This window comes from Asparagus officinalis, chromosome 7 (assembly GCF_001876935.1).
Source record: "Asparagus officinalis chromosome 7, Aspof.V1, whole genome shotgun sequence".
Classification (NCBI taxonomy): Eukaryota; Viridiplantae; Streptophyta; class Magnoliopsida; order Asparagales; family Asparagaceae; genus Asparagus; species Asparagus officinalis.
Window position 1 is genome coordinate 144,132,030 of NC_033800.1, and position 26,533 is coordinate 144,158,562.

General features: G+C 38.6%; 2 protein-coding genes across 6 annotated transcripts in view; both read right to left on the reverse strand.

Moving 5' to 3' along the window:
- Positions 1–1,659, reverse strand: part of LOC109849842 (thioredoxin H2-2-like) — a 5,130-nt gene extending 3,471 nt beyond the window's left edge. Inside the window, exons 1-2 of the mRNA XM_020419726.1 lie at positions 1,460–1,659; positions 1,251–1,373 (exon numbers count right to left, since the gene is read on the reverse strand). Of these exons, the coding sequence (XP_020275315.1) occupies positions 1,251–1,373; positions 1,460–1,594 (258 nt within the window). The 5' untranslated portion in view covers positions 1,595–1,659. The remainder of the gene's footprint in view (positions 1–1,250; positions 1,374–1,459) is intronic.
- The window catches only part of LOC109848517 (inositol hexakisphosphate and diphosphoinositol-pentakisphosphate kinase-like), a 34,213-nt gene continuing 12,127 nt past the window's right edge, over positions 4,448–26,533 (reverse strand). For all 5 annotated transcript variants that reach the window (XM_020418038.1, XM_020418039.1, XM_020418037.1 and 2 more), the window contains 20 exons: positions 21,764–21,849; positions 21,425–21,631; positions 20,979–21,078; positions 20,810–20,880; positions 20,192–20,273; positions 19,257–19,415; positions 18,967–19,009; positions 16,956–17,038; positions 16,714–16,776; positions 16,558–16,632; positions 15,924–16,049; positions 14,447–14,688; positions 14,324–14,368; positions 13,237–13,303; positions 13,062–13,133; positions 5,912–6,171; positions 5,773–5,830; positions 5,479–5,646; positions 5,154–5,228; positions 4,448–4,866 (listed from right to left, as the gene is read on the reverse strand). In XM_020418038.1, coding sequence (XP_020273627.1) covers positions 4,609–4,866; positions 5,154–5,228; positions 5,479–5,646; positions 5,773–5,830; positions 5,912–6,171; positions 13,062–13,133; positions 13,237–13,303; positions 14,324–14,368; positions 14,447–14,688; positions 15,924–16,049; positions 16,558–16,632; positions 16,714–16,776; positions 16,956–17,038; positions 18,967–19,009; positions 19,257–19,415; positions 20,192–20,273; positions 20,810–20,880; positions 20,979–21,078; positions 21,425–21,631; positions 21,764–21,849 — 2,340 coding nt within the window. In that variant the 3' untranslated portion in view covers positions 4,448–4,608. The remainder of the gene's footprint in view (positions 4,867–5,153; positions 5,229–5,478; positions 5,647–5,772; positions 5,831–5,911; positions 6,172–13,061; positions 13,134–13,236; positions 13,304–14,323; positions 14,369–14,446; positions 14,689–15,923; positions 16,050–16,557; positions 16,633–16,713; positions 16,777–16,955; positions 17,039–18,966; positions 19,010–19,256; positions 19,416–20,191; positions 20,274–20,809; positions 20,881–20,978; positions 21,079–21,424; positions 21,632–21,763; positions 21,850–26,533) is intronic.

Consider the following 26,533-nt stretch of genomic DNA (forward strand, 5'->3'; position numbering starts at 1 on the left):
ACTCGTATATTAAGAGGTACGAAATTCAACATGCGCAACATTACCCGTACATAGGAAACGGGAAAGTGCCATTATCAGCCTGGCAGCCCATGCGTCTATATTGACGGGTTCACTGTTGTTCCATACAAATAACAAATACGAGCTGATGTAGGTTATTGCCAAGCAGGCCGTCTCCATTTTCATCAATTCAAATCGTAGGTAATTCAAGCAGTACACTAGAGGTATATTAAAAGCTAATTATGGATATAAGTTAGACAACCAGGCCATACTTGTTGGCTGTGAAACCGACGAAAAGGAAGTGAAGTATTAGGTCCTGCGGAATACGTGGGGTAAACACTGGGGGGTCTAGCTTTATGAGGATTCAGAGAGACATTGATGATAAGCGTAGCAAGGGTGGACTTGCAATGCTAGCAATGTATCCCTCGATGAATAGAGTAGGAGAAGAGCTGTGATTGAGCATGGGAAAGGGTTGAGCATGGGCAAAGGTGGCAAGGATAAGGTATGGGTTGATATGAGGTATGATTCTAACAGCTCCCCGCAAACTCACGGTGGATCGAGTAAAAGTCTAATATACCCTTCATTATTTCAAAAAATTACAAGTTCCATTTATCTCACTCAACTACATTAAATGTTTTTTGGTCATCTTGACAACAATGATGGCATATAAGCCACTCACTTGCCAAACAGTCTACTACTGAAAATGAATTACAATCATCTGAATTTACCAAACACTATGGCTTACAATTCACTTAGCTTATAATCCACAAATGAAATATAAGCCAATTGGATTATAATCCATAGTTGCCAAAGATGCTCTAAGGCTATTGAAAGAAGCTCTTTGCGGTGGTTTCATCGATCTCTTGCTAACTCCCTTCTTTTTCGGGTTTATTCTTGTTTCTCAGGGTCAAGTGTTGGGATTATTGTACGTTTGCATTGTGCGGATGCTAGAAAGATTCACTAGGCTTTTATTCTTTTCAACATGGTGCAAGTTCTTCCGTGGGCAAGATCGCCTTTTGAGATTTTTTTTTTTCATGCAAGGGTTTTAAAAAGATTTCTCCATAATTGTTCTTTCGTTGTTCAATTGTTCCTCTCCTTATAGTTTCGGGCAATTGAGGGGATCCCAACAAGTAAGTTTCATACTGCAGGGTATCTATATGCAATTTCCCTATTTATAATATCAAAAGTTGCTGACTTTTTCCAAAATAGATAATATTTGGAAGCTAATAACTCAAATTCATTACTAACTGTACCGAAAGTTCGTCGACATCAACTTTGAGGAAGACGACATCGGTGTATTTGGCGGAGAAGGCCTCAAATGCCGGCCCGACGAACCGACAAGGCCCGCACCACTTCGCCGTGAAATCAATCACCATCTTTCCATCAATTGGAAACCAAAAAGAGATCAGTCATCAAAATAAAACATATCAAGATGAGATTTTTATTAAAGAAAAAAAATTACCAGATGGTTAGGGTTTTGCTGGTTAGTTGACCAGTGCTCGTCCCAGGCGCTCCTGCTATGGATCGCGATCACGCAGGAGCTTTCGCTGGGGGTCTCGTCGCCGGGGCTGGCTAATGACGATAGAAAAGATCCCATCTTGATGATTTTTTCCCACTGTATCTTGGCCACTCGATCTGGATTTTTTTTGGATGGGTTAATCTCCCTATTTTTCCCCCCTTTTCTCGCGCCACCGTCGCCTCGTGTGTATATAATATATATATATATATATATATATATATATATATATATATATATAGTTATATATATTATATAATATATATATAATATATATAATGTATATATATATATCAATAAGATTAATTGGTGTCCATATGTTATTATGAGAGGACTTCTCTCATCTACAAGAATTGATTCTTTTTGGAGCCTATTTGGACATTGACAACGGACAGGTGTGGCGCTGGCAATCCTAAGACTGGATCTTGAAAGACTGAAAAATATCTTTCACACAAATTATGTCTCTCTACCCCAACCTCTCTTCTCCCCCGCCGGCCAGTCCGCGCCCGCGACCGGACCCAGCCTCCTCGTTAGGAGCGCCAAACGCTAATCACGCTCTCTTCCTCCGCGTCCATCACGCCGCCGCTCTCCTCTCTCTCCCAAACTCTCTCCTCTCTCTCCCCCGCGTCCATCACATTTCGTCGAGCACCTTTCGTATGACCCAACCCGACATCTCCGACGCGGGGCCTCCTTCCTCTGACGATCTCCAGTGAGTGCGTTGGATCTGGCCCGAAAAAGATCCCATTTTACTGAACTTATTGATTAATTATCCAATAAACCTCCATAATCGTGGGAACTGTCACTATTGCCAATGGTGGAGGCTCATCAAAGTCTGCTGCTGATGATGACAGTTGAAGAAGTCTTCCATTTTTTCTTCTTTTGTAGATTTTACAGTGGGTGATAGTCTAATGTTTGTTGGTTTTAGATGTAGGGTTGTTGCTCTTAATTTGGTGATAATCCGTGGAATGAAATTAAAATTCTTATCGTAAAAAAAAAGAGAGAGAGAGAGGAGATCGGTGGCGCGGCCGGGAGAGAGGGAGAATAGAGTTTGGGTGGGGGAGAGAAGTTGGGAGAGAAAAGGGGAGAAGGAGAAGAGAGCAGGTGAGTGCAAAATTACCAGAGTATCCTTTTCTATTTCCTAACACATTATTTTGCAGCTAATTAATATTTCCAGCTGTATACGCCACATCATCTGTCCCATGGATCTGTCCCATTTTTGGGTCCTCCTAGCAACACTCCATATACAATGATGTGGCACAATCTTCACCAAGTGTATTTATGAGGCATTCTCTCTCCTACTTTATTCACTTGGTGGAGATTGTATCACATCATTGTATATGAGGGAATCCTCTCATATGACATATGATACCCATTAATCTCATATATATATATATATATATATATATATATATGTATATATATATATATATATATGCGGGTATGTTTATTAAATTACATTTCAGCATTTATGTATATATATGTTGAATAAAGTTAAACCATAATGCAACACTATGTTTTACAAAGTTAAACTTAACTCAAGTTCTAATTACTGTTAAAAAGCATTTTTAATAAGAGGACTACATCAAAAAAAGTGGATGTAGTCTTATTTTATAAATAGATATCTAACTCTTTTCTTCTCATTATGTATATAGTAAGTTTAGCAAATCTAAAGCATAACTCAGACACTCGTGGCTATAATAAAAGTTTTTTAGCATGATAAAATCATAGCAAAAAAGAATTGTTGTTAACTTTCTTAAAATATTTATAGTTTAGATTTTATTTTATTATTTTGGTTAATAATGCATGTTAGAAAAATTCCCGCAGCAACACATGGATATAACACTAGTTATAATTAGGAAAAGAGGGTTTTTATATTTTGTTTTATTCCAGTTGAGTTTGTGGGTGACGGTCAATCACACGCTAGGAATCTAATCCGATGACTTTGGTGGTGTTAGTGATATCGGTGAAATTATTCTTGCCTTTTTCTTTTCTTTTTCGACATTGATCCCTTAAATCTTTCATATTTTGAATTGATTCCTCAATTCATTGAATTTGCTATTGGGTACGTGAGCGTTGAAAAAAGAATTAGAGAGAAATAAGTTCCCCAGATTGCTAGTTCTGCAGACTGCACTTAATTGGAGGGACTAATTTCATAATTACTCAAGAATGGAAGACTTAATAGAAATTTTAGTGATTTGAGGAAATAATTTCAGAATAATTTATCTTTTTCTTGCTTGAATTGGTTTCGACATGTCAAACTGGCTGCAACGATCAAATTTGACAGTTTTGGTTCGGTTTTTCAATAAAAATTTCCTTTAAATAATCTTGTGCAATCTACCATTCACTATGGAGAAAAAGTCTAGCAGAAATTTTCTTTGATGGTTTGTTATAGTCTAAAGTATGATAGCACATCACCTTTACTACTTCACAAGCTTGGTCAAAAAAGGTTTATCGAATCCAACATATTTCTTGTTAAATAACGATACGTTTTCAAAGCCATAATGAGGTAGCTAAAAGACTAAAAGTTGATTTGATTTTAAATAAATGACAACTGATTTTTAATTAAAGTTTACAAAATATTTCTAAAACATGTGACAGAATATTTTTTTTTTTTAAAAGTAAAAGTAAAAAGTAAAAACAGCATATTCACCTCTAACCATGGTGTCAAGGACCGAAGGTTGAGCTTTCTCCTAAAGAACAGAACAAAAGAAAAAGAAAATTTAAAACCTTACTCGTGAAGAAGCATTTCTTTTTTACTTTTTAAGGAATCAAAAAGATTCTATTACAAATGCTCTTTCATCAGCCAGAAATGAAGCATCCTCGGAACATTGCCATACAAAATCTTCCTCTCTTCACAATTAGGACACCAACTTTTCAAAATATTTCAAAATTGCCGAAGGATTTTCCTCACCCTTCTGCCTCAACACTTATTACTATTTATTTGATATTTCAAAAAAAAAAAAAAACTCAGCAGGCAAGGACATCCGCAACGATCAAATTTTCATCTAGGCTGCACCAAAATCCTAGACGAAACCGATAAATGTTAAAATGAAAAAGTTTAAAAAATTAAAAAACTGACATGAAAAAAAGGGGACCTATTTATTGTGGGCTGCAGCTGTGTTCTTATGAAAAGGCCACAAGTTGACCAAACGTTCTAACACGCTTTTCGAGAAATAACCAGAGAAGGCTTGCGGTGTCGAAGGTGGAAAATCTTCAGCTGGCATCGCAAATGGCCGGATCATCTTCTCCATCTTGTCTAATGTCAGATATGATCCCACTTCTTGAAGCCTCTCTGGCCCCATTATTGGAAGTGTGTGTTCTTGACGCAACAATGCATCTTCTCCGTCATCGTTCTATAAACAAAAACATAAGGAAAACAGTGAAGAACGTAAAAAAAAAGGGTAAAACTGTAAATTAAAACCGTCCTCTATACCTTTAGTAGCACTTATCACCTCTCCCTATGAATTGAGGGGTGATAAATGCTAATAAATGAGTTGAGAAGTGATAAATGCTGCTAAAGGTATAAATGAGGCGGTTATCTGCAAGTCACCTAAAAACATATGTTTCTTTTTACTTTTTTTTTTAAGTTTACAATAGTGTGGTACAGTTTCTCTCATAAACATGATAAAGGATCACTTACCTCTAGAGGGCTTAAATCTGCACCATGACTAAATGTCATTTCTACGCGATACCTCTTTGGGTCTTCCAAAGGTACCTGCATTTCATCATCGTACTTGTTAATTGCTCAAGCTAACTCTGATTACATAGGAGGCAATTCAACTTAAACAATACTTATAATGTATCTATGATCATCGTAAAGAGGAACGTAGAGGAAATTTGATAAAGATGCATAAGCATTGTCACGGGCTCAAGGTAGACCCTTTAACGCAATTAGAGGAATACTCGCCTCTTAGAAGGGAGATATCAGATTTATCTAAACCTTATTAGTGAAAAAACTTGTTTACCTCTACATTTTCAAACATCCTCAGAACAATGTGGCTCATGTAGTCTAGCTCCCTTGTTTTAAGTAATCTCTCTAGAGCACTATTGCAAACAAGGCTTTCCTCACCTTGCAAGGATTCATCCAGGTTACAATATCGTAGAACATTCACTAAAGAGTGTATATGAGATTCCTGCACAAAAATAATACAAAAAAGTTAGACTGGATATCAAAACATGAACAAACAAAAACATGTGGAACATATAGACATCTGAAGAACTAGTCAGTAAACAAAATACTGCGGGCAAAGCATACATACTGATGTGAAATAAAGCCTCGTACGAACATGCCGATCAGGTGTTTTTACATTGGCATACCTGAAATCAAATAATGCTACTTTAGTCTAAGAGAACTCTGGAAAGAGTAGTATTAAAAACCAAGTAAAATAAGAAAGCGACTTTGGATCTAATCGGTATTTTGTTTCTTTATCATCATCTTCTTCTTCATCAAGTGACTTTTCACTAGTCGAACTAGATCTTTTATCTTCATTCTTCCTCAGACGTCTAGGGGTATCAACCTCTTCTTTCTTCACCTTAAGGAACATTGAAGTTGGATCAGGATTAGATTTTAGATTAGATTTTAGTTCAGCAACACTTATTGCTTCTTCACGAGTGTTACGGAGGTCAATTAAAAGCTTTCCCAGCAATCTGCGAGCAATCTGAAGAAGAGCACCAAATAAGCAACCAATATAGTGGTTTTTAGCCAACAAAAGATAAAATGGGCATAATACAACCAGTTTCTAAAGTAACAGGGACGCCTGAGATATGATCCTCAGAAAACGCATATCAGAAGCTAAACAAAAATAATAAAAGATCTGGCAGTTATACAGGGTAATTACTCTGCTTACCAATTGGGTAAAATACAGGACTAATAAGCTGTTTCATATGCCAAGGAGAACATAAGGATGTTTATACATAAGTGAAGGAGCATGTTTGCTCCATCCTTGAGCAGAAGACTATTGTAGCACTCTTCGGAAAGTAATGGTTGGGTTAAATGCATTTTGAACAGCGGAAGTCCAAACAAAGTTCAGAATTATGATAGATAAATTGACAGGGAAGAAGCAAATGCTGTCTGTTCTAAAGAATAAAATATCTGAAGGTGCTAATAATTTAAAAGTAAATAGAATTATCCACAACATTTAGTTGGGAACCAATGGGCCACACATTTTAATTAATTAAGGAAACTGGGCTCTCAACCATCTGAATTACATAGGAAAGTTACTGTTCCAGCAGGTAAAGAAAGAGCAACTCCCACTAGAACAGTTTATTTATTTTCATGAGCTTTTACTAATTGTTCAAAATTTATGAAAGTACAATAAATGGATAGACCAGTCAGAGCATCCAGCCCTGACAAATACACCTACCAACTACTGTCTCTACTCATGGATTGTAGTACAACCTACTCACTGTTGAAATTTGTCAAATCCCAGTCAGAGCATCCCATGGAGTGGGATTGGAGGGAGTCTCATAAATTATTTCAGAACTCAGTAAGTGATTTTGATTCTAAGATCCAACACGTGATATTAAATTGTCTTGGGAAAAAAAAGTTCATGGTATTAAGAAGCATGGAGACTCAGACTTCTGATCGAACTTGTGATACTCAAGACTTTTGATCTGAGAGAGATTTGAATATCCATAATGTTTATAGTTTGTGAGGATGATTGTTAATCTACAATATTGTAGAGATACTTCATAGAAGAGCATGCCTATGATGTATGTTTTTGATACTTATAGAATATGAAAACCCTAATTCATTATGAGATCTCTTGGGCTTTATATAGGCCCCTACACAACTTACAAATAAGTCCCTAACTAATACTAATATGTCAACACTCCTCCTCAAGATGGGCGAAAGATATCTATTAAGCCCATCTTGTCACATCCTCTAATCATATCTACTGAGCTAAGTCCTTTAGTCAGACAATCTGCTGTCTGGTCCTTAGTCGAAATATGACTTAACTCCAGTAGTCCGCTATCCAACTTCTCTTTGATGAAGAACCTATCGATCTCGATGTGTTTGGTTCTATCATGCTGCACTGGGTTGTTGGAGATACTGATGGCTGACTTGTTGTCACACCACAACTTCATCTTAGCTCATTGATCCAGCTTCAGCTCAACCAGCATACTCTTCAACCATAGCAACTCAGCAACTCCTAAGGCCATAGCTCTATACTCTGCCTCAGTTGTCGATCTCGCCACCACCGACTGCTTCTTGCTCTTCCACGAGACTAAGTTCCCTCCTATAAAGATACAGTATCCTGAGGTGGAGCTCCTGTCATCAACACAACTAGCCCAATCAGAGTCACAATAGCCCTCAATGCTCATGTGTTCATTCTTCCTGAATATTAGCCATTTTCCGGGGGCATTCTTCAAATACCTTAGAATCTGGTACACTGCGTCCATATGACCCTTCATTGGATCATGCATGTAGCGACTCACCACGCTTACTGCAAAAGAGATATCGGGACGTGTGTGACACAGATAGATCAACCTGCCCACCAGCCTTTGGTATCTGTCACGATCAACTGGTTCTCCAGCTTCAGCACCCAGCTTAAACTTCTGGTCGATCGGTATAGTTGCAGGTTTGCATCCTAACATTCCTGTCTCTTTGAGAAGATCCAGTGCATACTTTCTCTGGGATAGGACGATCCCCTCCGCTCCTCGAGCTATCTCTATTCCAAGAAAGTATCTAAGCAAGCCAAGATCTTTCACCTCGAACTCCTTACCTAGTCTCACTTTGAGTTGGGCAATCTCCTTCTCATCATCCCCTGTAATAATCATATCATCCACATATACTGCAAGCAAGGTGATGTGACCTCCACTTCTTCGAGAGAACACGGTATGGTCGGTGCTAATCTGTTGGTACCCCATACCAATCATAGCCTTCCTGAATCTGTCAAACCAAGCACGAGGAGACTGCTTTAGCCCATAAAGAGACTTCTTCAATCTGCAGACCTTTCCCACTGTCTGATCTGTACCGAATCCTGGTGGTATCTCCATGTATACTTCCTCCACTAGATCTCCATGAAGGAATGCGTTCTTCACATCTAGTTGGTGTAGCTTCCATCCACCATTTACTGCCAGAGAGATTAAGGTCCGAACAGTGCTCATCTTTGCCACCGGTGCAAAAGTCTCATCGTAGTCGATGTCATATGTCTGACTATATCCTTTTGCCACCAAACGTGCTTTGTAGCGTTCAACCTGTCCATCTGGATTCTGCTTCACAGTGAAGACCCACTTGCATCCAACTGTTCTCTTCCCTTTTGGTAGTTTTACTAACTCCCAAGTGTGGTTCTTCTCAAGGGCCCTTAGCTCTTCGTGCATAGCAGCTTTCTATTTCTGGTCCTTCTTTGCAACCTGCCAATTGTTAGGTATAGTAACAGAATCCAGAGATGCAATGAATGCTCCATGTGCAGGGTGGATGTTAGAATATGATACAAACTGAGCAAGATCCCAACCATATCTATCGGGAGGATTTCCCGCATTACTGCGAGTAGTCCTCCGTACGGTTATTGGTGTGGGATGAGTAGGAAGAGGAATGGAATCACCTTGAGAGGAATCTGGTGGTGGTGTAGGTGTCTCAGGAGTCGGGGTAGGCGTTGGCAAGGGACTTGGCACCAGTGGCACTGTAGGTACTGTTCCCGTAATTTGTTTCTCCTTCCTACTATAGGTAAGTAGTTCCCCCTGAGCCGTAGGTCTAACACCTCTTGTCTCATTCTCCTCTTCTTCTTCATTCTCTTGCTCCTCCTCAACCAAGTCTCCTTCCCAAGGAATCGTTACAGATATTGATTTTTCCATTCTCTCACCATTCTCCTCCGGCGAGTTACCAGCGGATGAAGTTACCTTCTGGGTGTAATATGACTCGAGTTCTCGAAAGTGCACATCCATGCTCACAAACAACCTTTTTTCCACCGGGCTCCAGCAAACATATCCCTTCTGAGTAGCAGAATATCCTACAAAGATGCACTTCACAGCTCTAGGGGCAAGTTTCCCGACAGATGGCCTGTTGTCCTTCACAAAGCACATACAGCCAAACACTTTAAGTGAAAGAATCCCACCATTATCTCCCTTTAATGTCTCACACAGAGACTTCCAATCCAGCACTCTCGAGGGCATTCTGTTGATCAGCGCTGCTGCGGTCAACACTGCTTGTCCCCATAATATTTCTGGGACATTCATAGAGATCATCATGCTTCTAACAACCTCTAAAAGATGTCTGTTCTTCCTTTCCGCTACTCTATTCTGAGCTGGTGTATATGGACAGGTCGTCTGGTGATGTATTCCCTGAGCTGACAAATATTCTTCAAACGCTCTGTTGGTATACTCTGTCCCATTATCCGACCTCAATATCTTCACCACTGCTCCGTATTGAGTCTGAACATTCCTATGAAAGTTTTGGAAGCACCCAAACACTTCACTCTTATTCTTCATCAAGTATAACCAAGTCACACGAGAGAAACAATCAATAAATGTAACAAAATACTTGTATCCATTCATAGAACTTGTGGAACAAGGCCCCCAAACATCTGAATGTACCAAGTCAAATACACGAGAACTTCTTTGACCTGAACTAACATAAGAGCTTCTAGTAAGCTTTCCAAACTCACATGCATCACACACAAGTTTCTGTTTATTTGCTTTCTCAAATAAAGAAGGATACAATCTACTTAAAACGCTAAATGATGAGTGTCTCAAACGCTGGTGATGAAGCATTAACTCATTCTCAGTACTCATATCAGATCCTACTCCTGCTTCCTCTACGACTGACACCAATGCTGAGTCCAGCCCTTCACGATCCAGATACCACAGTCCACTACGCCATGTGCTAGTCCCAAGTCTCCGTCCTGTCCCCTTCTCCTGAAAAATCACCTTGGGAATATCAAAAGAAACAATGCATTTTAGTTGGAGGATGATAGAACTAATGGACAAAAGATTGACTGGAAATGAAGGAGCATGCAAAACATTGGACAAAATTACAGAACCAGTACAATCGACTGTACCCTTACCAACCACCGGCTAAAATGTACCATCGGCTGTTTGAATACTATCAGGTGATGCTAAGTGAGTATATGATGAGAACTCACTAGCATTACCTGTCACATGTCGAGACGCGCCGGAGTCGACTATCCATTCTGATGATCTGTTGGGAGACATAGAAGCAAGAACATGAATATCATCAGTACCTTTGGTCGGATGAGCATAGGTAGCAGTATTGCCTCTGGCGAAGAACGAAGTGGATGCCTCCTCACTCCCACTCCTCAAGTCTCCATCCTTTGCTACTTGTTGTTTCTTCCTTAGTATCGCCAGGAGAGCACGGTCTTCCTCAGTAAAGATCACCTCAGCTTCTTCTTCTTCTGCTACCGTCAGATTCGCCCGATTCCCTGCTCCTCTTCCACCTCGTCGACCTCCACGACCACGACCACGGCATCCGAACTGTCCACGTCCACCCGAATCTCCTTCCTTGGGTGGTTTGGTGCAAGCATGCCTTAGATGACCCACCGCACCACAGTTGTAGCACTGTCGAGTCTCTCCCTTATTGACTTCACCACAAGAAGTGCACCTATCCCCGCCTACAGCCGAATGCGAGTCTCCTCCTGAATCATAGCAGAGACAGCCTCCTCAAGCGTGGGAATCTTCGGCTGAGCTAACAGCAGTGCGATTCGCTGAGCGAATTCTGATGTCAATCCTTTAAGAAACACCATAGTTCTCTCTTGTAGAAAGGCCTCCCGCTTTTTACATCCCGGGTCCTTGCAGCTAGCCCGGGGAGAAAAACGATCATAGTCCAGCCACAGGCGCTCCAGCTCTGTAGCATATTCCTGTACAGTCCTCTCTCCCTAGACTGTGGCGTCAATCTCTCCTTTGATCTGGAATACCCGCAGGTTATTCCCCACTCCATCATATGTCCTCCTCAACTTCTCCCAGACGTCCTTCACCTTCTCAATGCCATCCACCGTGGCGGCGATCGTCAGGACCAACGAGTTGAGAAGCCAGATGTACACCAACATATGAGTGGACTTCCACTCATCTCTTCCCTCTGAGTCCTCCTCTGGTTCTGTCGCCTCTCCTGTCAAGTAACCCTCCAGGTTCCTGCCTGCAAGGGTGTATCTCACCCGTCGCGACCAGCTCAGGTAAGTACTCGGTCCATCAAGTTTCAGATCAATGGTCGGAAGCTCCAACTTCTTCGATGGTTTTGTCGCACTCTCACCAGCCGACAACTTCATTAGCTTCATCAAAGTTGACACCTCCGCGGGGTTCAACTTCTTGATGATCTCCTCCATCGAATAGGCTTCAGACCCACCACCTGTTCACCTTCTCTTCCGACCCTTGTTGTGTGCAGTAAAAATTTCGGCAACACCTCTGCTGCACAACAAGAGCAGGATCTCAAACAAATTCTCGTTTTTCAGAGGAAACAAGAACCAAAACTAGTTATATATCTCATCGATGTGAGATATATACTCTTCCTATCATCAGTTCGAGGACTGAGTCAAGGGAACCCATGCCAAACTCGAGGTCCAGCATAGCGCAGCAAGGGGCGGTCAAAGGTGGGGGGGCATTTCGGTCTGAGGGTTTTGGTGGGGGGATTCGGTCTGAGGGTTTGGGGGGAGGGGTTTACCCGCGTAACAGAAGGGTTCGGTTGGGTCTTTGGGGAGGAAGGGTTTCGGCTCGAAAACAGAGGGGGGAGGGTTTTTGAAGGCGCCAGGGAGGGGTTCCGCTTCAGGGGAAAAACAAGAAGGCGGGTCAGCGAGGTGGGGGGATGATCGTGGGGGTTTTGTACGTGAGGGGCTTCAATGATTCAGGGGCGCGATGGGGGGGTGCCGGATGGGGATGATACCAGGGATTCGCGATGAATTCCATGGCTGAGAGGGGGGTGCTGTTCCAGTGGGTGGGGGACGGCCGGGGTTGAGAGAGGGTAGGGGGGTGCGACGTGGGTTTTTGGCGGAGGCGCTCTGGATACCATATAGAATATGAAAACCCTAATTCATTATGAGATCTCTTGGGCTTTATATAGGCCCCTACACAACTTACAAATAAGTCCCTAACTAATACTAATATATCAACAATACTCTTATAATAGGATCAAGAATTTAATATTGTGTCAAATAATCCATTGAATGTATCTAAGTATTAATGAGAAAATCCTTGATGTATGGGACTAGAAATGAGAAAAGCACAAGAAAGGTAACATGGTCTGGCACAATAGCATATATCCAAGGGATAACAGGTGAAAGACAGGCAAAATCTAGTATATCAAAATTGGTTACAGAAAAATTATACAGGTTCACCAAAGCCTTTATCATTGGACTGCAGACAGAAACTCCCAGCAAACTATTCCAGTTGTTTAGAGAACTTTTGCAGAAACATTCATAAGACAACTTTTTCTGAAAGACCGTCTACAAGATGTCCTAAAATTGGTTTACTAGAAAGTCGATGATTCTATTTCTCTGAAAATGCTTAATGTTATTATCAGTTATGCTTAATGTTATTATCAGTTAAAAGTTAAAACTCTATTAGGAATCAACCACATAAGCGGACAGGAAATCAACATTACCTTTGAACCAATTTTGAGCTTATGCTTTGGATTAATGCCATACTCATTTGGGATAACACCATCTGCCAGCAACTACAATGACAGAAAACTTTAATTAAAACAATTGAAGAAGTTGCATCTAGAATGCATGATACACTACTCAAAACAATTGATCACCAGCAGTTCCTAGCTTTACCTTAGCGACTCTGAAGAGCTCAGGCAAACCATCAAGATTGAGATGTGCATTATGCAGAAGGTCATACCTATTAAGGTTTATGATGTAAGAAGGTGATATATCATAATATAAACATGAAGTGCATTAGAAGAGAATGGTGCAAGGAGAAATGAATACAAAGACAAAGAGGACACCTTTGTCATTCCACATTACTACATATTAAAATGTATTCTATTTAAGTATGACATAGGTGTTACAGTGAATTCATATGAAACTAATTTTCATTAATCTGGAAAAGAATATCTGAACAAAATCATTTCAGCAACTTAAGAGTTTATCACATCTTAATCATCTAAAATACACTGTTCCTAGTAGGTAAATTTTGGATAGATAATAAATGAATTTATAGAAGAGATTCTCATGACAATTAGAGCTTTTGCTTCAAATTCTAGAGGATCGATTGTAGGAGACCTGACAACAAGTTTCATGCTTGATACTTAAAGTGCTGCCTACCAACTGGCCTTCAGGGTTTATGACATGGACCCTTTAATACTTGTTAATATGGTTGGTAAATAGTTGTTACAGTTGTCATAAAAATAATCATTTGACCAGTGCATGATGTTTTTACATGATAGGAAAAGTGCAAATGTGCAAACATTGGGAGAGAAAAGTGTGAAAAGTAAACTACAAGCGGAATATGTGTTAATGAGGTTGATTTTCTGAGAGAGAGCTGTAATTTACCCTAAAATATGCAGCATTTTTACATCTTCAATATCCTTATAGCTTCTATGTCTTGTCTAATGAAGATTTCAAGTAATCAACTTTTTGAAGTAAAATAAATCTTAACAGGTTAACCAACTTAATGATTGATTAAACCATACCCAGAAGCAATAACCATGTCATCGTAAAGTGGTCCTTAAAACTAAGTAGAGCAAGTTGTTAATAACCTATTGTTGATGTATTCACGTTTACAATGTTGGCACATCTAAAACCATAAAATTCATATAAAATTTGATTCTTTGGTAATGATCCATTCGAAAAGTGTGCTAAGTTGCAGCAGGAACATTTGTACGAAGGAAATTGACATGCAGTAAAGTTGGAATCTTACTTGCATGAATCATATACATCTGGAATTTGTGTAATATCAAATCGGCTGCATCAGAAATCAAATCATAAGTTTATATGCCAAAATTGTGGAATCATAACATCTATCATATTGATTAGTGCATACTCCTTTCGTTCATTGTATAACTCTCTCTCCAGTTTCTTCCAGCGAGCAAACATTAAAAGAAATCCTTCACTCCCACAAGGCAGTCCAGCAGCAATACGTGCTACATCAATGTTTATTTTTCCCAGAGCCTTTGCTTGGTCATAAGGAGGTAGCACCTCATATGAACTTGTCATCGTAAGCTTTTCATCTTCATCTTTAGCGAGTATTTTCACTTGTGAAGCTACTTTCTTTGTTAATTTGAACTGTTCAAGGAAAACATGATCTTCGCTATTATGCAAGTATAACATAGGGAACAAAAGAAAATTTGATTTATCCTAAATTAAAAGACTATACGCAGAAAAGCCGAACAAATAATTTGAAGCTCTGAAAAGGAAGAACATATTCACTACTCTATTGAAATTGAGAACGTCAGATACAGTCACTACAACAGAGACAGAGATTGAAGTAAAAAAATCTAAATATACATTATCCCTGATAATAAAAAACAAATACAAATCTTGAGCATTTTCCAACTAGTTCCGGTACTGCTTGAGAATGATCTGGATTCAATCTCTTCTTTGTATGAGGGGTGTGCTTCCACCCAACCATATGGTGATAAATTCTGATAATCAAATAATAATCCATATTGATAACAAACGGTTGATTCAAGAATGCGCCAAGCAGATTGAGGTTGATTGTCACATGATATGTTGTATGCCAAGGAGATTGTCATGTCATATGTTTTTGCGTGGTCAAATTGGTGATATTTTCACAAAAGTGTTGCCTAGGATTTTTATTTATTTATTTTATTATTATTTTTTCAGTTTCTATGTAACTGGCTAGGCGTAACTGATATATATATGATCCTGCTTGTGTGGCAGCACTGGTGTACTTAGTTCAATAGTTTGATCTCATACTATAAGTTTGTGTGATTGCATTTTATTGCTTTCTTATAAATAAATATTTGATCATCTGTCTCTTGGTTGGGTCACTTTTCTCAATGTAACCAACAACCAAAAGACATGATCAGGGAAGTATAATCTGGTTTCCAAGATTATGAAAGTAATAACAGCAAATTTCAGACAATCCTTAATTAAATTGATTTTCGATTTATCACTTTGGATTACATTGGCTGAGATATTAATAGTTTCCTAAGGAGCTTTCCACTTCTGACAGTCCACTATGTACTACTTTTATTAAAAAAATTATTTTTGGTTTTTGAGCACTGCAAATGGTTTATGTCAACTTGAAGGGCGATGTGCACTTCGTTTCTGAATAGGAAACATTTGGTTCCAAATGTTTCCACACAATAAAATGGTTAGAATCTAATATGAAAATATTCAAATCAACTTCACACTGGAGGGACATCGTGAAACTCACAACTATATTAACTACAATGTATACATGATAGAACAAGAAAGAGACCACATGTTGTAGAAAAAAAATTCTTTGCAACAAACACAAAATCGAAAAGAAACATGTATATGAAGAAGAATACCATTCTAGGAAGAAGTTCAGAAGCATTAGGAGGCAGCCCAGCGCCATCAACCATCCAGGGATATTCTAAATTTCCATTGCTTTGAACCAATTTAGATTCTGAGGTTATCATCTCATGAAGCTTAGCCTGCATAGTATAAATCTATAGCTATCAAAGGCATTTATAGAATGCAAACGTAGTTTTGGAGCAAATTATAAATAATGTAATGAGAAAACTAACTTGAAGAAGAGTCAGATTACAATAAGTTAAATCTATTTATCTGGACTAAAAAATCTCTTAAGTGAGAAATGTAGGTCTTTAGTTCCTTTGAATATAATTCCCACTATCCTTCTACCAAACTATTCATCAGCTCCCTTGATCACAAACCCTCACTCCTCTCCAGCCCCAAGAAGTGACCACAGGACCTCGCAACACCACTGAGCGAATATGATCTTATAGATACAATGTCCCATGTCTACTTTATCATTTTTCTTTCTACTTTCCCCTATGAGTTGTCTGTCCTGTCCTTCAATTGATTTAAGCATTAACCACCAAGTAGTGACCAATATGGCAAAGCATCTCAATATCAAAAAGTAGAACAACTGAAAAAGATATTAATAAGTTACGAGATAATATACTTTACTGGAACACAAACCTTTGCTTCTTCCATCTCAGTTCTTGCATTTGCAAGGCCATCTAACATGGAAGAATCTTTACTAACAAGAGAAACCTGGAAAAGTGGGATGGGTGTAAGTTACACATCAGAACTCGCAAAAGGAAAATGAATATATTAAGGTGGTACGCATTAAACCAGAATGGGAGTTAGTTGCCCCTCCAAATCAAGAAGGCCTTTGGCAAAAGCAGCTGCAGACATCTGTAAACAACATGGTCTATATAACTGCTATGCTTTTCTGAAGGTGCAATGCATAAAAAATAAACTTCAACCTAAACTTTAAGTTTGCAAAACATCCTAAACAACAAAAAAGTGCAATAAAAAGCAAGAGTTGGACAAGTTTAATAAATGTTAAAGGTCAATATCATGCACTATCCTACCTGGACACGACCCTCATCTGAACTATATATCTTCAAGTCATGTCTGTAAGTACTGTGAAGACGAAGCAATCCTGTTCCTTCTCCTAATGGTTTCAGGATAAAATAAAGAAGACATTAGCAATAAACTATAATAAATGAACATATCATTCACAAAATAAAATACTATCACAACAAGTATTCTTTACAGTTTAACTCTGAGCAAAGTGTCTTATAACAATAAGTAATGACAAACACAGACTGGTGCTTATTGTATACTCTTATACTAACTTGATCATGTCTATCCTTCGCAAATCTGCTCTATCCAATAGGACTCAATTCAGAAAAGCTTATGAGTGGACAAATTGAATATTTTTCTGTAATCATATGGATGTAATACGGTGAATATGAACCTTGTAAAAAAACATGCAATCAACACAAACACATTCAAGGATCGAAATTCTCCTGGATCGACTATGAAAATTTCTTTGAAGTTATTGCATGCAAGTGTGTAAGCATAGAGAGGCAGGACTGAAAAAGCAGATAATACAATCCAAATATATAGCCATGACACAAAAGGCAAAAGGAGATATCAGAATTACCAGTTGATGCATTGGAAGATGAAAGCCAGATCAGAAGATGAGAATTATTGATGATAAGAGCCTATAGAGGTAACTAGACATCATGTTAATATCTGAGACGAGATATCATAGGTTCAATATGTGGATGTAGTTTCTTCAGCAAACATAGTTCAATAGGATCTGAACAAGGGCAGACGCGTGGGGATGGTCTCAAGTGACTCTCATCTTGTGTACCAACTCAATGGACTTAGATTAGAAGAAATTCTGCAGATTAATTCTAAATGACTGCAAACATATTATTGCTAAAATCATAAAATAACCGCTTATTGATAAATGTGCATGTTCACTTTGATATTCTTTGGTGCTCTTATAAGCAATATACGACTGACTATGGTCACTGGAAAAGATATGTATGCACTGAAGGATTACATTTGTGAGAGCAAATAAGCCTTCTTCCTCAATCTTCATGACATGCCTACTTGTCAAGTATCATATAGAATTTTGTAAACAGATATATAGCATAGCAATTTAGGTTTCTAAACATAATTGAACTTCGGTCATGTTGCAAGTGTATCTTAACCCTTGCAAGGTACCACAATACATGCTTCCTAAAATTATAATTAATAATGATTTTGTATCTAATCATACTGCCTCCGAACGGTTCCAAGAACTCTATACAGTAACCAATTTTAACTGAGTATTTCTATCTTTTTTTAATCAGGTTGTGAACAAGTCTTCCTAAGGCTTTGCTTTCTGGTACACATGGGTTCTTTTAGCATCATGTGGTTGAGATGTCATTCCCAGCTTTCCTTTCTTTCAAGGAGGGGCTTTTAGCATCAAGATGAGAGATCATTATTATTTTATATAATAATGCATATAGTTTGAACCACATGCTTTAGAGAAAGTGTAGTGACCAGAAGGCTTTTCCCGTGACTGCCTACTGTAGAAATATTAGGTCATATAAGGTCATTGGGTGCGCCATTACATAAAATGTGGTCTGTTACATTTTAAAATAAGAAGATGCCTCAAAACGGTTAACTTGTCTACTTTAAAAATATAAGACCTTACAAGTTCATCATTGGCTGCACTTTGTTGTAAAATATGACCTCTGTTTTTTACAACCAAGAAGATGCACCATAGGTATTAAGTTAATAAGATTCTAAGTAAGAAGGCCATCGTATCAGCTTCCACCAAACCAGCACAACGAGAAATACAAGGTCCTCTACCCATTAATTTTAGAAATTTATTATCACTGCACCAAAATAAGACTTCTAGTCCACTGCTAGAGAGTCTACTGCTGGTCTGAGATGAATCAACTAATGCTCATAATAAGCAAAGCAAATAGCTAAAGAACATTTAATGTAATATAAAACATAATCATTTATTGAACCATGAAAGGAACAGAAATATAGTTTGTTGAACCAATGGAAATAGCGTACAATGAGGAATACAACCTGGATACATATTGTTCCGAAAATACCTTCCCAACTCTTCAGCCTAACAAAAGATTTAAAGACTGGATTTAGCCATCAAAATTTGTTCCAAATAGTGAAATCATTGTGAGATAATAGAAAAACTAAAATTATATGCATTATCTTCACAAATCCAATGAGTGTACGAGGTGCAGATAAAAAAAATAATAGTGAACTATTAACACCTCTTGTCTAGGTATTTTGTTGTGTTTATGGATCGTTTCTAGGTCGTCCAGGACCAACAGAATAAAGGACAAATATAAGACAACCACCTGTTTTCTTCCAGCATGTGTAAGAACACCTCCGTATTTAAGAACCATCAAAGCTTCAATAGGGCGCTCTTCCTCACCATCACCATTGCTTTTTGGAACTTTAACCCATTTTAGTGGCTTCAATTGGACCTTCCTATAAATACCCGAAAAATGCCCACCCTGGATAACATAAAAATTTAGTCTCACATGAGTTGCAAATAAATGTGTGGTTTTGGCTATGTTAGATTTGCAGTTCGAAAAGTTGCAAGGAAATAAAGATAAGTATAGAAACGCGCATTCTGTGCAATGTACATCAATGTCCATGTACTAGTTTACAATAAGAATAGACATAATTTGAGGCAACAGAACCGAAACAAGTAACGACCAAGGTAATATTTTTCAGATTTAGATGCTTTTGGTTTACCAATAAATAATTATTTAATAATATTAACTAAATAAGTTTAAAAAAGAGTACCGATTTTGAAAAATTAAGCTTGTCTTAGAATCCTATTTTAACTATATTGAGAATTTGAAACATTTATTAACAAAAGAAAGTTCGCCGCATTAATTCCCGAAAAAAGCCTAGAACTTCTGACTGGGACATAAAAATCTAGTTCCTATGCATACTATCTCTAGTTCTTGTTTTCCACTGTTATTCATACTGATATATTCTTCATTAAAGTAGCTGTTGAACAATAAATATCTAATGTGATGTATTTATAGATGGTCTTACATATCCATATCGAATTATTTATAGATGGTCTTACATATCCATATCGAAACTAGTTCCTAATAACAGGTATTACAGATTAACAAGAGTGAAGTGAAAATGTAATAGGTGGGAAGTATACAACTGTTACTGGGATTTAATAAAATATGCATGCATCTAAAATTGGCTGTTGCAAAACATAGCAATAATATTAGATGAGAATATGCTTTGAAACTAATAAATATACCTCCTCAAGCACTGCTTTAACTTGGAGAAGTTTCTCAGCATGTACAAGGTCTTCAGCATCGCTATCACTTTCCCGACCAGATCTAATGCACGTGATAACACTTTCTATTATTATGAGTTAGAAAGCTGTATTAAAACATAAAGTTATAGAAAACGGGATGCGACATGGTAATCATTAACAATTCAAACAAATAGGCTAGATAAGCAATGCTGCACTAGTGCATCAAAAGATTAAGTTTAATATCTCAGTAGTGGATTAGATATTCCACGCCACATGAACTTTACATCCATTCTTCACTTTCTAACTCGATATTGGCAGACTTGGTAGATGATAGATTTTCCATTGATGACAAATGAACATGTCTTCTTACCTGTATAAATCAAGGTACTCGCAAGGTTTAATATATAGATGAAATATAAATTTTATTAAAGATAAAATCTAATATGTATGCTTCTAATTTTGGGAGAATCATGTAAGGTACACAGCTATTAAAGCTTATGATCATGTCTCTTTAACCATGCTCAATATTGACTTGATCACGGGCCACGGCTCTTTAAAATATAGTAGGTACATAAATTATTAACTCATGGATAAGCAGAATATTTGAATATTGGTTACCTAGCCCGAGGCACCAGCATCCGAGTAGCATCTAACAGGTCTTGTAACTGAACAGCACTTTTGAGCTTTGTCTGTAAAAGAGATATAATACAGGTATTAACATAAGATAATTTGCAATGTTATGAAGCTCAAATAAAGATCCATCTTAATCATACAAGGAAAAAATCACCTCAGCTCTAGGCCGGTTATCATTGTACTTTAACATCAAATTCAGTAGCTTCTCTTCGGTGACTTTCAACTTCACCTTTTGCTTAGGAGTACGATCACCACTATAGAGTAACCAGAAACAAGTTAACGGAATGAAGGGAGCATCTAGCTTTCTCTGGAATGATAGATTTATACATCAAATATTTTAGTAATTGGAACAAATATTTAACACATTTGTCCCTTGGTTTCCTTCAAACTCATGCACTTTGAAGGACATACTGAAGGGTATTTTCATGAATCTAAATAGGCATCTACAAGTAAGATGAGGTTAAATCCAACTCTCAAAATTAAAATGTCAAACCCCTTCTGCTCCAATCTATACATGCTTGCATCCACATAAGGGGGAAGAGAGACAGATATAGTAATGCACACAAATAAGTCATAAGAAGGAAGGAAAATGATCCTTACTGGCGAATAACAGCGATAACACATCGTAACTCCTCTGATTGCCCAAATGTGCCAATGAGTCCACTTCCCTGGCGTGTTAGGTTCTCACAAGGTTGGGCTGGTTCATTCACTTTCCAAGGGAGATTCGGGGGAATAGTAGATGACAGGTGAGGAGCTTTAGCATCAAGAAACATTTTTCTCAACACACATGCTGCATCATCATAGTACCTATTTTTTGACAGAGCAATTTAGTATTATATAAAACATATCCCATAAAGACATCTTAACCACATCAATAGTTGAACTTCCAAGTCATTTTGCATGAAAACATTGGATTTAAGGCTTTGAACCCATAATTACTTGTAAGAATTCTTTACAAAACTCCAACCATTGACATCACAAACATATGATCTTCTTTCACATCTTAGGAGATCAAAGCCGCAAACCTGAAAGGAAAATTTAAATAAAAAGAAAAAAAAGCAACTTAGAAACCTGAAAGAAATTCTAAATAAAAGAAAAAGAAAACACGGCAAGGTATACAGATTAATTTTCTCTAGAATCCCCTTTTCTTAAAATTCACTTGCACTCTGTGGGCAAATGAAAATTTTCAACCTATTTTACTTTGTAGACAGTTCAAGAAAAATGATATGAGATATGAACTCTTCCACAGTTACCAAGGATTACTCGGATAAATAAGCTCGCAACAATGAACCATTAATAATAATAATAATAACGCTGTAGGCGTCAAAAAATGCTCATAGATATCCAAACACCACTCAAGGATGAGAAAAGAACAGTGGACACAACGATACACCAACAAGCAAGCTAGGGTGACATGCCTTAGGCGTGACAGTTCAGAGTATCGCACAATTGAAGAAGACCTACATGCCAAAGAAGGCACAAAATGAAGACTCTCGCCTGATTGTTGCTAAGGATTTTACTCGCAACACCTCTGCTCATAATGACTCTTATCTAGTTAAAGAGTCATCGAATCAAAGCCCACTAGCACTGACGAAGAGGGCTCGTCAGAGATAACGTCAGAGTCGCGCTCGTCAAATAGCTAAGGCCTTGGAACAAAGCGACGGGGTTCGTTATCACGCGGACCTAGAATCGAGGAGGCATCGAGTGGTTCAGTTATCTCAACAACTAATTACTCATATCTCTGCTAAATTAACGACGGATGAATAGACTTTAGTCAAGAGGGCTCGCTCAACCCTCAAAGAACGTATACAAAAGCGTCATGCAAACGCTGCTCATGCCCGTGTTCTCTTACAACAAAGACGAGAAAGAAACAAAAAAAAGGTGGCCAAAGAACCACCAAAATTCTACAAAGTTTGGATCCCAAAGTCTGGACTTAAGCAAAATCAACATTCGGAGCCCGTTAAGACTCCATACCCGCAAGGGAGTGGTTCTAAACGTGTGACTCCCGACATAACCTTGGATCGCTCAAAGACAGTAATAAATTGTCCTGAGAATGCCAACAATGTTTTACACCCCCAGAAGAAGACGTGTTCGCCAAAAGACATTGTTATACCTGGGAGGTCATACCAACTGACGATAGGATTTTTCGGCAATCGTACCGATGAATCGTACTATCAAGCTGTGGGTTTGAATAGATTTCGAAAGAGAATTATTCGAGAAATAAGCTCTCATTGTTCCTGTGCGCGACTTATAAAAGCAGCATTGTTGGAATATAACTACACAAAACGAGAAGCCATCCCACGAAGAGTCTCGGTATTCCACAGTCTTTTCACCGAAATGTCGAAGCCTAAGCCGAGACATTTCCGCAAGAGAAGATCGGCTGTCCAAGATGATGAATTCCCAGAAGTCACCATCAACGTGACTGATAAAGAAAAATCTAAATAGCATTCAAGTGAATCAAATCCCGACTTTTTCCCGAGAGGAAAAGTCAATTCAAGAATTACCAAACGGATATCCCGACTCCAGTTAAGAGCCATCAGACATAGGGACTACAAGAGAATGCATGAAGGAATGTCATCAGAGGATGAGCTCTCAGACACTTGTTCTGCGATCGCTCTGGATGATACGGTATCTAGCACAGGACAAACCAGAGAAGTACTTACAATAACCTCTGATCAGTTTGTTCAAATACTTAAAGAAGCTCTAGCCAAACAACGTGAAGAAATTAGAGCTGAGATGAAGACAGAGATGGAGTTGGCTATCCAACAAATGAAGGAATTACTAGATCAACGGCCTCAACCTCCAGAGTCCAGTTAGCGAGCTGAATCCAGCCGCCAGCGACTTTTGAACCAAACAACACCTCCCAATAATAATAACGCTGGGGGTGGTTTAATGCATCCTCCCAATAACGATATTGGGGGTGGTTCAATGGCACCTCTTATAGGGGGTGGCCTAACTCATTCTCCTCAACGTCCTTCGAATGAAGACATGGACGATGACGAGAAAATAAAAGAGCTTGAAAACAAAGTCAATGCTTTGATGACGGCTCAAGAAGTGAAAAAGATTGGTATTCCATGTCCTTATCCAAGAGAATAGGATTCAATACCGTACCCGGTAAAATTCAATCTGATTAACTTCACACCGTTTGACGGGAAAAGCTCGACTACTCAGTACTTGATTTATTTCAAGTCCCATTTGGGCATGATCTCTGAAAATGAGGCTTTAATTGTCCGGTCATTCGTTGGCACTCTTCGTGGGCCCGCCTTCGATTGGTACCGACGTCTCAAGTCAGGGAGCATCAATTGCTGGGATGACATGAAAAGTTTGTTCCTCAGTAATTTTTTCGATGATGACACCGAAGTGTCAATTGGAACCCTTTTAGATGAGAAACAAAAAGACGGAGAGTCAGTCGACAATTTTGTCAAGCGCTTCCGTAACAAAGCAATGAATTGCAGAGATCCTGTTACAGAGGAGTTCATCCTGCAAACATACCATAATAATCTCTCCATCGATGTCTTGGAAGCTCTGGGGGTCGTACCATCCAAAACTTGGAAAGAGTTAAAACTACGTTACGAACAAGCTGAACACTTTCTTAAAAGAAAGAAAGCTGAGAGAAGCCGACCGACGACATCTACAATCACTGGGAACGCGACTCTCGATCCGAAGTTTCAAAAGGAGTATTCTTTCGAAAATGATGAAGCTCCAGTCATATTGAAATACCTCCTCGCTAATGACAAAATCGAGCTATCACCTATTAAAGATCAGGAGGAAGCTAAAAAGATTACGGATCCAAACTACTGTGCGTACCACAGAAGGGTTCTTCATCCCACCGAGATTTACTTTGGACTAAAAAACAAAATCCAAGCCTTAATTGACTCCGGCGTCATAACGGCAAAACAAGCCAAGTAAAGACGACTCTAACTCCATTGGATACACGAGTATAAACTGTTCTCCTTAACTCCATTGGATACACGAGTATAAACTGTTCTCCTTAACTCTATTGGGTACACGAGTATAAACTGTTTCCCCTCACTCCAAAGAGTATATGAGTATAAACTGCTTCTCGATACTCCAATAGGTATATGAGTCTAAACTGTTTCCCACTCTTGACGGATAGTTTCTAGAGAATTTTTACATGTAATATTCTTAAGGATAACCCAATCATATAACTCAGTATGATGTTAGACCCAGTTTCACGAAGGAAGCTGGGGGTGGATAGTTCATGTAACGGGAAGTTCTCGGAAGAATGCTATATGTAATTTTCTTAGGGATAACCCGATCATTACAAACAAAGTGATAAACACTACATCCCCACGCTGATTTTCGAATATTTTTTTGCTGAGATGAGATTCGATCACTTCGTTGGATCAATCTTTCCTCACAAAACCCCATTTGGTCAAACCTTTAAACAGTTAGGACCAAAGTCAAAATCCCCTCTCGATTCCTTTCATGAACGAGAGGTCCACAAATTGAACGATCAAACCTTTAAACAGTTAGAATCGTCTCGAATTCCCATTTGATCAAATCTTTAAACAGTTAGGACCAAAGCCAAAATCCCCTCTCGACTCCTTCCATGAACGAGAGGTCCACAAATTCCTTCCATGAACGAGAGGTCCACAAATTGAACGATCAAACCTTTAAACAGTTAGGATCGTCTCAAGTCTCTATTTGGTCAAACCTTTAAACAGTTAGGACCAAAGCCAAAATCCCCTCTCGACTCCTTCCATGAACGAGAGGTCCACAAATTGAACGATCAAATCTTTAAATAGTTAGGATCGTCTCAAGTCCCCATTTGGTCAAACATTTAAACAGTTAGGACCAAAAACCAAAATCCCCTCTCGATTCCTTCACTGAACGAGAGGTCCACAAATTGAACGATCAAACCTTCCTACAGTTAGAATCATCTCAAAACTTCCATCTGGTCAAACCTTTAAACAGTTAGGACCAAAACCAAAATCCCTTCTCGATTCCTTCCATGAACGAGAGGTCCACAAATTGAACGATCAAACCTTTAAACAGTTAGGATCGTCTCAAATTCCCATTTGGTCAAACCTTGTCAAACCTTTAAACAGTTAGGACCAAAGCCAAAATCCCCTCTCGATTCCTTTCATGAACGAGAGGTTCATAAATTGAACGATCAAACATTTAAACAGTTAGGATCGTCTCAAGTCCCTATTTGGTCAAACCTTTAAACAGTTAGGACCAAAAACCAAAATCCCCTCTCGATTCCTTCACTGAACGAGAGGTCCACAAATTGAACGATCAAACCTTCCTACAGTTAGGGTCGTCTCAAAACTTCCATCTGGTCAAACCTTTAAACAGTTAGGACCAAAACCAAAATCCCCTCTCGATTCCTCCCATGAACGAGAGGTCCACAAATTGAACGATCAAACCTTTAAATAGTTAAGATCGTCTCAAGTCCCTATTTGGTCAAACCTTTAAACAGTTAGGATCAAAACCAAAATCCCCTCTCGATTCCTTCACTGAACGAGAGGTCTACAAATTGAACGATCAAACATTTAAACAATTAGGATCGTCTCAAATTCTCATTTGGTCAAACCTTTAAACGGTTAGGTCCAAAGCCAAAATCCCCTCTCGATTCCTTCAATGAACGAGAGGTCTACAAATCGAGCGGTCAAACCTTCCTACAGTTAGGATCGTCTCGAATTCCTATTTGATCAAACATTTAAACAGTTAGGACCAAAGCCA